At 38.9% G+C, this 12,201-nt stretch overlaps 1 protein-coding gene across 2 annotated transcripts in view; it reads left to right on the top strand.

Annotated features, from left to right (window-relative positions):
* The window catches only part of MDN1 (midasin AAA ATPase 1), a 164,572-nt gene that overhangs the window by 20,008 nt on the left and 132,363 nt on the right, over positions 1–12,201 (top strand). For both annotated transcript variants that reach the window (XM_034670821.1, XM_034670822.1), the window contains exons 6-9: positions 2,278–2,520; positions 2,764–2,895; positions 6,692–6,795; positions 9,116–9,230. In XM_034670821.1, the coding sequence (XP_034526712.1) occupies positions 2,278–2,520; positions 2,764–2,895; positions 6,692–6,795; positions 9,116–9,230 (594 nt within the window). The remainder of the gene's footprint in view (positions 1–2,277; positions 2,521–2,763; positions 2,896–6,691; positions 6,796–9,115; positions 9,231–12,201) is intronic.

The raw sequence follows: 12,201 nt of genomic DNA, 5'->3' as shown, positions 1-12,201 counted from the left end.
CAAGTTGTTTCTGTCATAACATTCTTTTTGCTCATTGTGTGGGAGACTAGTAACTGTAGTGAACTTCCCCTGCCGTAAGAAATGAGCTTCTTTCCAAGAATGTGGCTCTAGACCCATGCTTTTGAAAGGTTTATAGATTATAATCTAGCTCTGTAATCTGAAGCTGTTGGGATCCAGTCTGTTTTTCCCCAGCAGTCTTTAGTTAGTTGTCACTTTATGTGATGGTCACATTCACCCAGTTTTCTTTTCGGAAGATGTCCTGGGTCATTCCTTGAACCATTGGTTTGTCCATTGGTCAGTAAAATTAAAAGAAAAAAAAAAGCATAATAGGGGGCGCCTCGATGGCTCAGTTGGAAGAGCATGTGGCTCTTGATCTTGGGGTCGTGAGTTTGAGCCTCATGTTGGGTGCAAGATCACTTCAAATAAATAACCTTAAAAATAATAAAAATAAAAATTAAAAGAAGCATGGTATGCATTAAAGTGCCCATCTTAAATATACAGCTCAATGATTATTTATAAACTGAAAATATCTATGTAACCAGTACTAGGGCAGCAGCACTTCCAGAGGCCCTTGTGTTTCCCTCTAGTCACTAAGATCCTCCCACCCCAACCATTCTCCTAACATAGATTAGGTTCAGAGCATTAGAATTTTAACATAGGGAAGGATTTTAGTTGGGGTGGGCCTGATGTTGAATAGCAATGACAAGGCACTGGGGCAGAAATACGGAATGGTGCTATGACCTGCTAAATTGCTGAGAGTAACAGCCCTGCAGAGAGTTCGAGCTTCCAGCCGTTGGGGTGGCTGGGTGGCTCATTCAGTTAAGTGGTTAAGCATTTGACTTTGGCTCAAGTCAGGATCTCAGGGTCCTGGGATCCAGCCCTGTGTCTGGCTCCATGTTCAGTGGGGAGTCTGCTTGTCCTTCTGTCTCTCTCCCTGCTTGTGCTCTCTCTTTCAAATAAATAAATAAAATCTTAAAAAAAACAAAAACAAAAGACTTCCAGCCCTGAATCTCGTTTTGTCCTCACATATCTATAGGGGACTAGCCATGTTTGAGAAGGAATTTTAAGAACTTTTAAAGGAATAATAACACTTTTCTAAGAGATCTTTTTCCCTGTGTTATTATTATTTGAAAAACAATTTTTTAAAGATTTTATTCATTTATTTGAGAGAGAGAGCATGAGCTGGGGGAAAAGGCAGGGGGAGAGGGAGAAGCAGAGTCCCTGCTGAGCAGGGACCCCGATGTGCGCTTGATCCCAGGACTCTGGGATTATGACCTGAGCCAAAGGCAGACGCCTAACCGACTGAGCCACCCAGGTGCCCTGAAATTTTTTTTTAATGCAGTAAAATACAACATTTACTGTCTTAAACTTTTTTTTTTTTTTAAACTCTGCTCCCAACGTGGGGCTCAAACTCACAACCCTGAGATCGCGTCACATGCTTTACTGACTGAGCCAGCAAGGTGCCCCAACTATCTTAAACAGTCTTAAGTGTAACACTTCAGTGGTGTTAAAGTATTCACATTGTTTTGTAAACAAACTCCAGAACTTTTTCATCTTGGAAAGTTGAAACTCTATACCCATTAAACATATTGAGAGTACTATTATTATTATTTTTCACTTTTTGTTAGGGAAAATGTCAAATATATTCCAAACTAGAAGTAGTGGTGTGATGAATCCCCATGTACCCATCACTTAGTTTCAGTATTTATAAATTCATGATCAGTTACATTTCATTTATAGTTCTGAACACTCTCTCCAAACCATGTTATTTGAAGCAATTCCCAGATACCACATCATTTCATGCCTAAATATTTCAGTATATATGTATAAAAGAAAATAACTTTAAAAAGCCATATTCTTTATTACGCCTGAAAAAATGTAACAGTTTTATAATACAAAGTATCTTTTCAGTGTCCACATTTCCCTGATTGATAAATATATCATGTGCATTCTTGATCTTAGATATGAAACCTTAGAATGTGGCGAGAGGAAGAAAAACAATAAAAATTCAGTCATCAGATGAGGTTTGCCCCCATTCTTTGTGTGTCAACTTTTTTGGCTTTTCAAACTTTGGGAGACTTTCCTTATTACATTTGTTAGCAAATTCTGCCAAAAGGAAAAAGATCCTTATTTTGGAAAACATAACTACTGTTTGATACTACTAATTTATTTAGAGGCTTCTGTAAAGGTCAGTGGAAACATGGTAGTAGAAATTAACCTGTGCCTTTTGGAGGAAAGACTCTTGACATGCCTTTTATTTTTCGCTTGCCTCCTTAGGCTAGTAGTAGGAGTTCTTCTCGTGAACAGGAGCTGGCCTTTAGGTCTTATGTGCTGGTTGATTCAATCTGCAAAAATCTTCAGACACTGGCTATGGCAGTGGCTTCTCAAAATGCTGTGTTGTTGGAAGGACCAATAGGATGTGGCAAAACTTCCTTAGTTGAACACCTAGGTGCAATGACAGGTAGACGGAAGCCCCCTGAACTTCTTAAAGTCCAGCTTGGAGATCAGACCGACAGTAAGGTAATTAAGAAACAGCAAATTTTGGTGGGTTCGCATGCTTATAAATGTTTGCATTAAAGTGTTCTTTTTGCTAAAGGAGTATGAGAATAGTTATTGGTCTTCCTCATAGCTGATGGGACCAAGGTGTAAAAACATCAAGTGCCTGCTTATATCTGTATAGAAGTTTAACAGAATTAATCAAAAGATATGGCACTGGCATCTCAGATGTGTGGTTTCAGTAATTACTTTATCCTCTTCCTGCAGATGCTGTTGGGAATGTATCGCTGCACAGATGTCCCAGGAGAGTTTGTGTGGCAACCTGGTACTCTTACACAGGCAGCCACAAAAGGACACTGGATCCTTCTGGAGGATATTGACTATGCCCCCTTAGATGTGGTATGTCATCTCACTAATCATTTGCTGATCTCCTGTCTTTTTTTTTTTCCCCTAAAGATTTTATTTATTTATTTGAGCAAGAGAGAGTGGGGGGGGGTTGAAGGCAGAGGGAGAGGGAGAAGCAGATTCCCTGCTGAGCAGGGAGTCCAGGGAGCCCTACGTGAGGCTCGATCCCAGAATCCTGGAATCATGATCTGAGCTGAAGGTAGAGGCTTAACTGGCTGAGCCACCCAGGCGCTTCTGACTTCCTGTCTTTGAAGAGCATTTTGTTAATAGTGGTTTGGGAGATAATTTAAATAACATAGGTGTTTGGGGTGCCTGGGTGGCTCAGATCATGATCCTAGGCTCCTGGGATCTAGCCCCGAGTCAGACTCTCTGCTCAGTGGGTAGTCTACTTCTCCCTCTCCCTCTCCCCCTCCCCTCTGCTCGTGCTGTCTCTCACTCAAATAAATAAATAAAATCTTTAAAAAAAAATAAATAACATAGGTGTTTGATTAGAGATGATATGTTTTGTGAGAAGCTCATTCATGATGACCTACCTATCCAGTTTGAGGTAGGATTACTTAGCTGGCCTTTTGTTTGATGGAAAGTTGATAAAGTTCTGCTGGTACTGTTTTCATTGAGTACGTGGTCCCCCGTTATCTGCCATTCAATTACTCGTGGTCCTGAAGCAGATGACCCTCCTGATGTACCGTCGGAAGGTCAGGAGTAGCCTAACACTACGACACAGCGCTTCAGCCCTTCACCTCACTTTGTCTTGTCTGGAGTAGCCTAACACTATGTCACAGCGCTTCAGCCATTCACCTCATTTTATCTTGTCAGGTAGGCATTTTATCAGCTCACATCTCCACAGGAAGGCTGAGTACAGTACAATAAGATACTTGAGAAAGAGAGAGACCACGTTCACATAACTTTTATCGTAGTATATTGTTACAAGTATTCTATTTTATTATTTACTGTTGTTAATCTCTTACCTTGCCAGTTTATGAGGTAAAGTTTATCGTAGGTGTGTACGTATAGGAAAAAACATAGTATATATAAGGTTATCTGTTATCCACAATTTCGGACATGGGGGGTCTTGGAACGTACCCTGTGTGGGTAAGGGTGAGCTACTAGAGTTGGATATGTGATCAATTTCATTGTAGTTTTTTCCTCCTTTAGTTGAATATGTGATCAGTTTCATAACCTTTCCAAGAATGGGCCTTGTGGGAAATATCTTACCCATGTTACAGATACACTGAGAACTTTGAGACCCTGCTTCCCAGCTGTGGCAATCTGTAGAGCCGCAGGCTGAGGACAGATGAAGGAAGAGAAGATGTAATAAGAGCATGTTTGTCTTTGTTTCATTATACATCCAGTATATTTTCGTTTTGATTATTTTTCTGTCTATATCAAAATAGCTATGCAAACAGTCCATGTTTCCTCTATATTCTGTGAAGTATGACAAAAAACGTATTGCAGAATGAAAAATTTTTCCTTTGGGCAGATTTTCCTGAGATTGGTTTTAATTTTTTTTTTTTTTTTTAAAACCATGAACCCTAAAGGACTTTCCCCTCTTGGATGAGAATAATGGGAGAGTGTATGTGTAGGTTTAGGGAAATAATGAAGGGAAAGGAGTGACTATAAATACATGTGTATTGTGATGATTTTAGAATCTGATGAAGTAAAGATGTAATGGGCTTATTGGCCCAGACAGGGCCTCACAGTTTGATTACCATGTTCTAGGGTCCCCCTCACCCCCCCCTTTTTTGAGTCTAATTGACACACCATATCTAGGGTCATAATGCTCAGTTTTATAGGTCTGGAAACCCAGTTTTCTTAGCAAGTCCAGAGCCAAGACTGACTCTAATAATGAGACTAAAAAATACAACGGAAATATAAAGTACAAGGCCAGGTATTTGTTGAGGCTTTTCACTTTCTTTTTTCTTTTTCATCTACCCCCCGCCCCCACTAAAACTGTGAGGCTTTCCATTTTTTATTGCTGTCATCCCTGGGCAATTTTTTCAGATATCAGGGTAACTGGGAAGTCATTAGGATTATGGATTGTGGAATTAGAGCCAAACAAGATAGGTGAACATAAGAGATATTCCATCCAGCCCATGATGGAACCTAGAGATCTATTGCTGTTGATTACATTCTTTGATGATCAAGTCCAGATTCAAGATCATACTGACAGTTTGTATCTTGATCTCCCTTTGGCAGTGTTTGATAAACATCAGAAAATTCTTCTACATTGAGTCCCATTTTGTGTTCTGTTCATGTATTTGTTCTGTTCATACAAAGGGTATGTTGTTCATTTGATTGTATTTAAACTTTGATATAGTGGAGTTGTGTTTACTCAAAAACATGCCTAAATCCCTTGATGATTGTTTTGTTGTTTTCAGAGCTTCTCAGCTAATAGTTAGCCCTTTATTATTTTAAGGTAGCTTTTACAGATCTCAGGACAATTTTCTGTAATTTCAGGTTTTGGAGTTATTTGGAGTTGCTCCTGTATTATTTTCGGCTTTCCTTTCAGCTTCTAGCCATGTGTGAAATAATGATGCTTAATAAAATTATGTCTGATATTTTAGAACCCTCTTTTTTGACTCTTTGGTCTTCTTACTGTGTTTTTTTCTTTTTAAGCTTCCTCTATAAACTCATGTTTCCTAGATCTATATGTCTAGCCCACCCTTTTCTTGAAAAATTTCTACATGAATGTCCCTTAGCTGGTAGAAGTTCAAGATGTCCAAAATGGAACTTGCCCGCTCTTTCTCAGAACAGCCTTTTCTGCCATAGTTAGCAAGCCGGAAGTTTGATGTCTCCTTCTTGTCTGTTCTTTTAATTTTATATTGCTTAGTACTTTTTTCTTATCTCTTTATTTTTTTCTCTTCTGTCCTACTGCCTTAGTACAGGGTTTATTTTTATCCTTCTATCTAGCCATCTTGCTTTGTTACCTGACTAGTGTGTTCTTTTTCTTTTCTTTTGTTTTGTTTTTGTTTTGTTTTGTTTTCCTTTCTTGCCAGCCAGACATCTATATATACAGCCATCCTGCCTTTGTTTTTGCCTCTTTCCTGTAGGCTAGCCCCTTTTCAGTTTATATTCCATATTATTGCACAGTTGATTTTCTAAAATAAAAATTACAGTATTTTCCTCCAGGCTAAAATCCTCTTAATAACTTTCATTAAAAAATTCAAACTCCTTAGCTCGACATGGGACACCCTTAATCATTTATCTCTATGTTTTGTAGTTTTCCACTATTTCATAAATACATTCTGCCCTAACAACAGAATCCTCTCATGCCATGATCTTAGGAACATAGATTTTTAACCATATGATTATTTTTTGCCTGGAGTATATATGCCATTTCTCTCGCACCAAACCTGGCTAATTCCTGCTCACATTTAAGAAGCAGTGAATATCATTACTTCTGAGATGGCTTCACTGCCCTGTTTCTTACACCGTTCCGTTCTGACTCACAGCCACCTCTGGAGGTCACACTGATCATGGTGTACGGTGGTCTTCATGGCTGTTCTGTCAGATGCTAGGCTGTAAAACCTCAGTCATGTTTGGAATTTTAGTGTCTGGCTTGGTTCTAGTCCACGGTAAGCACTTAGTGAATGTTGAATGAATAAGTCGTTCTGGATTGTAGGTGGCTCAGACATTCCCATCTGTCTTTTGATCCCAGTTCATGCTATGAGAACTAAGGTTTCCTATAAGGATGTGCTCATCGTTTGGAGAAAGGGTATTTTTTGTTTGTTTGTTTGCTTGTTTGTTACTTCTGCCTTAGTAGGTTTATCAGTGGGGTTTTGTGGTTTAGGTTTCCGTGCTGATCCCTCTCTTGGAGAATGGAGAGCTCTTGATTCCTGGCCGAGGTGACTGTCTGAAAGTGGCTCCTGGATTTCAGTTCTTTGCAACTAGGAGGTATGTCCTATTAACTTTTCTATTTCCACTATGGAGCCTTTTCCTCATATGTTCCCAGATTAGAGTACTGAGTCCAGAAGTCCTAGAGTAGAGTTTTTGGGGCCCACTTAAAGCAAGATCATTTGGAACTGATGATAGGTCCAAGCTTTTCATTCCTATTTTATATTATTTATTTATTTTTTAAAGATCTGGTTCCTATTTCAGGACTGTATTTTGTTCCATTATTCATTTGTCTATCTTTACACCAGTATCAGACTATCTTGATTACTGTATCTTTTTAAGATTTAAGTAAGGTCTGTGCCCAACATGGGGCTTGAACTCACAACCCTGAGATTAAGAGTTGCATGTTGTACCAACTGAGCCAGCCAGCTCCCCCTTCATTCCTATTTTATTTTATTTTATTTAAAGATTTATTTATTTATTTAATTTATTTTTAAAGAATTATGTATTTTAGAGAGAGAGCACGAGTGGGAGGGGCAAAGGGAGAAAGAGAGAGAATCCTAAGCAGACTGCACACTGAACATGGAGCCTGACGTGGGGCTCGATCCCAGGATCCTGAGATCATGACCTGAGCCAAACCAAGAGTACCTGTTTAACAGACGGCACCAAAGAGGCACCCCAAGATTTATTTATCTTAGAGAGGGAGAGAAAGAGGGAAAGAAAAAGCATGCGCTCATGAACAAGGGGAGGGGGAGAGAGAGAGGGAAAGATAGAATCCTCAAGCAGACTCCTTGCCGAGCACATTGCCCTACATGGGGCTCGATTCCAGAACTCTGAAATCATGACCTGAGGTGAAATCAGGAGCCAGTCACTTAACCAACTGAGCTGCCCAGGAGCTCCCCTTCATTCCTATTTTAAATACAGGTAATTAAATCTGAAAATGAGAGCCCCCGCATTTAAAAATATCCAGTTTTTAAAAATTTTGTCTTAGTTTCTTGTTTCCAAAAACAGTCACTGGTGAGAACTGTTCAGATAGCTCTGGGTTTGAATCCTGACACTGACATTTTGTATCTGTACGTCCCTTCCTTGTCTGATAATGATGGGGCTAATAATACCTACTTTACAAATTGGCGTAAGTTGTAAAGATTAAATGAAATAACTTGGATTAAAGATCTGTCACATAATAAGTGCCCAGCTAATGGCTAGCCACAATGATGGTGATGATGACCTATAGATTTTAAGCAGTTAAAAAAATTGAATATAAGCATCAACAAAGGAATAAAACCTAAGCAAACTTAGTATATGTCAATGTTTATATTTTATAATAACATGAACACAGTGATTTATTTCCCACTGCTAGTATATATCTGTATACTTCTCCAAGGTCTTAATATGCCCAAGAATGACACTAATGTCACATTATATTTAGTGGTTATACTAGTGTTTGCCCTGGTGAACATTTAGAGGAGGTGTGTGGAGTTAACCTAACAGTTCTCAAGGAACACTTTGCTAGGCCCTGCTTTTTTAAAATAAACCCTGCTTTTATTCATAGAGGTAGTGAAGTTCTTCCCTGCTCTGTTCATATTTCAGGAAGTCCTGGGACATTGTAGAAATCTGAAATCAGTTCTTGGCTCTGCCATTTGTAGTCATAATTGAGTGATCAGGGGACGTTACTCTCCTTGCGTTAGCTCCTATGCATTAGAAGAATAAGGGTAGTAAGGAGGGCACGTATTGCATGGTGCACTGGGTGTTATACGCAACTAATGAGTCATCGAACTTTACATCAAAAACCGGGGATGTACTGTATGGTGACTAACATAATATAATAAAAAAAAATTGGAAAAAAAAAGAATAAGATACTTTTTTCTAAAAGTGTGCACCATTTCCTCAGAAAGTTGTGAGTATTGCATTAAATGGCCTAGGTGTAAGCTTGTGGCTTGGCCAGGATATATGTTTAATGAATATTCCTTCTTGAAATTTTGAATAATTCTGGGTACTGTAGCTTTTGGTAATAAGCACTGAACTTATTTTGAATGCTATGGGTCTTGGATTCTGTTTTCTCTTTCCCGAAGTTGTGTCTTGAGGAAGAGAAACATGCTGTTAAGATCAAAACACCTAATATAATCATTTACAGTGATTAGAAAATAACTTGGTTAAAGCTCTGTTATACACCCTTAGGAAAAAAGTCAGACTTGGGTCAACTGGCAGCCTTTCATTTGTCATCTGCCCTGTGAGCCCAGCATATTGGTATCTGGCTCCAGAAGGGGTTGTCAGTGTTACTCATATATGAGATAATATCTAGCAAGGGCTACCCAGAGGCATAATTAAAGATTGAAATTGGGAGGTTTATGTAATTCTTTTTTTAAATTTTGAAATACAGACTCTTGAGCTGTGGAGGAAGTTGGTATCGACCTCTAAATAGTCACGCTACTCTGCTAGACAAATACTGGACGAAAATTCACATGGATAACATGGATAAGGCAGAACTGAATGAGGTATGTGGTTTTCAGTGGGGAAGTATTGATGCTTTTCTTTTTTACTTTTTATTATTAAAAGTTCCAGATATACATGTAAATAGAGGAAATAGTGTAATGAATCACCAATACTCATGAACCTAAATTTAACAGTTAATGTACTAACATTCAACTGCATTCACTTCATCTAGTATTTTTTACTTGCCAGTATATTTGAAAGCAAGCCCCATAACATTTCATCCCTGAAGGCTTTAATGCATCTCTAGAAATTTAAGGGCCTTTTCACATATAATCACAATAACTTTATTATATCCAATAAAATGATCAGTAATGCCTCAATACCATGTAATTCTCAGATTCAAGTTTCCTCAATTGTTTCCAAAGATCCTTTTTTTAAAAAAATTTACTAAGTTGTTTTGTAACTAATGTCTTTCACATTCAACAGAACGCTTTGTTCTGGGTATTAATGAAAATTGAGACAAATTATTTTTTAGATTTTCTACATTGATTCATTTTGTGGTATTGCTGGTTATCCTCAGACATTTAAGAGGTGTACCTCTCTTTACCTTGCTAACCCCCACTTTCCCCTTATATTTACCCCCTCACTTGGAAAACTTCCCATTCTACAACGCTTCATCTTGGAGCATAGCAAATAATGTTCTGTCAGTGATTATACAGGCATGGAAGGGATGCTTTGTTCTTTCTTGGTGTAAGTTTTTAGATGAATAAGTGACACAAGGCAACCTTACCAAATATTTTATCCAGCATTTTAAGTGTTTATAAAATGCAGAGGGATTTTCAGGGTGTCTAGTTCACCGTATTACTGGAAAAACCTTGATCATGTAATCTTCCAGAAGCCTTGTCTTACCGGTGTGATTTTATAAGTCTGCAGCCTATTTTGGACTTAGGAGTTTCTTATCTCACTCTAGTTTCCAGTTGTCTATTTCTCTGTCTGCGTATCCCTATTTTGCTGCCCTCAACAATAGCTCCTCCAGTAACTTATTCACCTTTTTGTCCCCAGCATCCACTCCGCCTGGCACTTTGTTCTATTGCTCTGCCATCATGCAGCTCTTTGTTTTGCAGTTGTAGAAATTTCAGTGTTTAGTTTTCATTCCTAGATTGCCATTCTGTTCTTTAAAGAAGAGGTCTGAAGTTTACATTTAGGTGTGATTTTGTTTGTTTTTGTTTTGTTTTGTTTTTTTTTACTAAAATAAACCTGTTCAGGGGAACACCTGCTAGATGAATTTAAGGGTTTTATGCATTAGGTGTGATTTTTTGGGGGGGATTGAAAGGATGAGAACAACATTGACTGCTACTTTTTTCATCTTTCCATTCCTGTCATGAACAGCTGTGAGTCATTACCTCACAGGAAGCACAACAGGAGCGTTCACCCCCTCCCTTAAATGATGTATATCATATTTAGTTTACCTTGAGGAGCTCACTTATTCTTAAGCTTCTGGACTTATTAATAAATTCTAATAGCACTCTCCTGAATAAGTGACTGGTGGCTAAAACTCTTGGGTGCATTATTCAGGAAATAAAATAATCTCCTAAGCTGATCTCATGGAGGAGCACAAGGAACTACATTTCTGTTGCTGCCAACTCCAATCATCTTATGCCTAGAAAGATTGTCTTTGAATGGGGTACCTGGATGGCTTATTTGGTTAAGCATCCAACTCTTGATCTCAGCTCAGGTCTTGATCTCAGGGTCATGAGTTCAAGCCCTGTGTTGGGCTCCATGCTGGGCGTAGAGCCTACTTAAAAACAACAACAACAAAAAAAGATCGGGGCATTTGGGTGTCTTGGTTGGGCATCTGCCTGTGGCTCAGGTCGTGATCCCAGGGTCCTGGGATAAAGTCCTGCGGGGGCTCCCTGCTCACTGGGGAGCCTGCTTCTCCCTCTCCCTTTGCCTGCCACTCCCCTGCTTGTGCTCTTTCTCTCTTACTATCTCTCTCTCTCTGTGTCAAATAAATAAAATCTTAAAAAAAAAAAAAGATCGTCTTTGACTTCTTGCTGAAATAACAAATTATACTTTAAAAAATGAGCAGTTTATATAGTGCTAAGTCTTTATAGTTAATAAGTGCCAGGAAGTCACCCCTGGCAGTTTCTCAAATATTGTGTCCTCCGTACACCTTGAATGTGCCGTCACGTCTTAGGTGCTGGTGCCTTAGAATGCCTGCTTTCTCTGCTGGCAGTGCCCACTCACAGCCATTAATGACCTCTGCCAGTTTCAACTTCTCCATGGAACCTTCCTGGGTCTCCAGGGAGGGCTGACCACATTGCAGTTTTGATTTGCTTGCATATCTGCTTCTTATACTAGATGCTATTTCTTAAGGGTGGGCTATATTCTTGTCGGTTTTGTTTTCCTACCCCTGATGTTTCTGATATAAAGCGGGTACTTAATAAGTGCTTATTAAAGGAATGAATCTCCAAAATACATATTAAATTGATAATAGGGCCATATTATGTCAGACTAGTTTATTAAATGACATAGTTTTAAATTTTTTACATTTATGGTAATAGAAAAGGTATTTTTTGGCTAAGGAAGAAAACGACTAGTTTGTGGGTATATATAGATATTTTTAAAAAAAGATTTTATTTATTTATTTGTCAGAGAAAGAGTGCACAGCAGGGATTGCAGCAGACAGAGGGAGAAGCAGACTACCCACAGAACAGGGAGCCCAATGCAGGGCTCGATTCTAGGACCCTGAGATCATGACCTGAGTCAAAGGCAGATGCTTAACGACTGCGCCACCCAGGTGCCCCAGCATCCGACTCTTGATTTCAGCTCAGGTCATGAGGTCATGATCTCATGATCGTGGGATTGAGCCCTGTGTCTGGCTGAGCATGGAGCTTGCTTTGTATTTTCTCTTTCCTTCTGTCCCTACTCAAATACACGCATGCTCTTTCTCTCAATAAATAAATCTTTAAAAAAAAGGAGGGGGTGATGGAAATTATCTCTATTTTGTTTGTGTTAACTGAGGTCATGAAT

This window comes from Ailuropoda melanoleuca, chromosome 10, assembly GCF_002007445.2.
Source record: "Ailuropoda melanoleuca isolate Jingjing chromosome 10, ASM200744v2, whole genome shotgun sequence".
NCBI classification, from domain to species: domain Eukaryota; kingdom Metazoa; phylum Chordata; class Mammalia; order Carnivora; family Ursidae; genus Ailuropoda; species Ailuropoda melanoleuca.
Note: the sequence above shows the minus strand (reverse complement) of the source record. Positions and strands in the feature narration are given on the sequence as shown.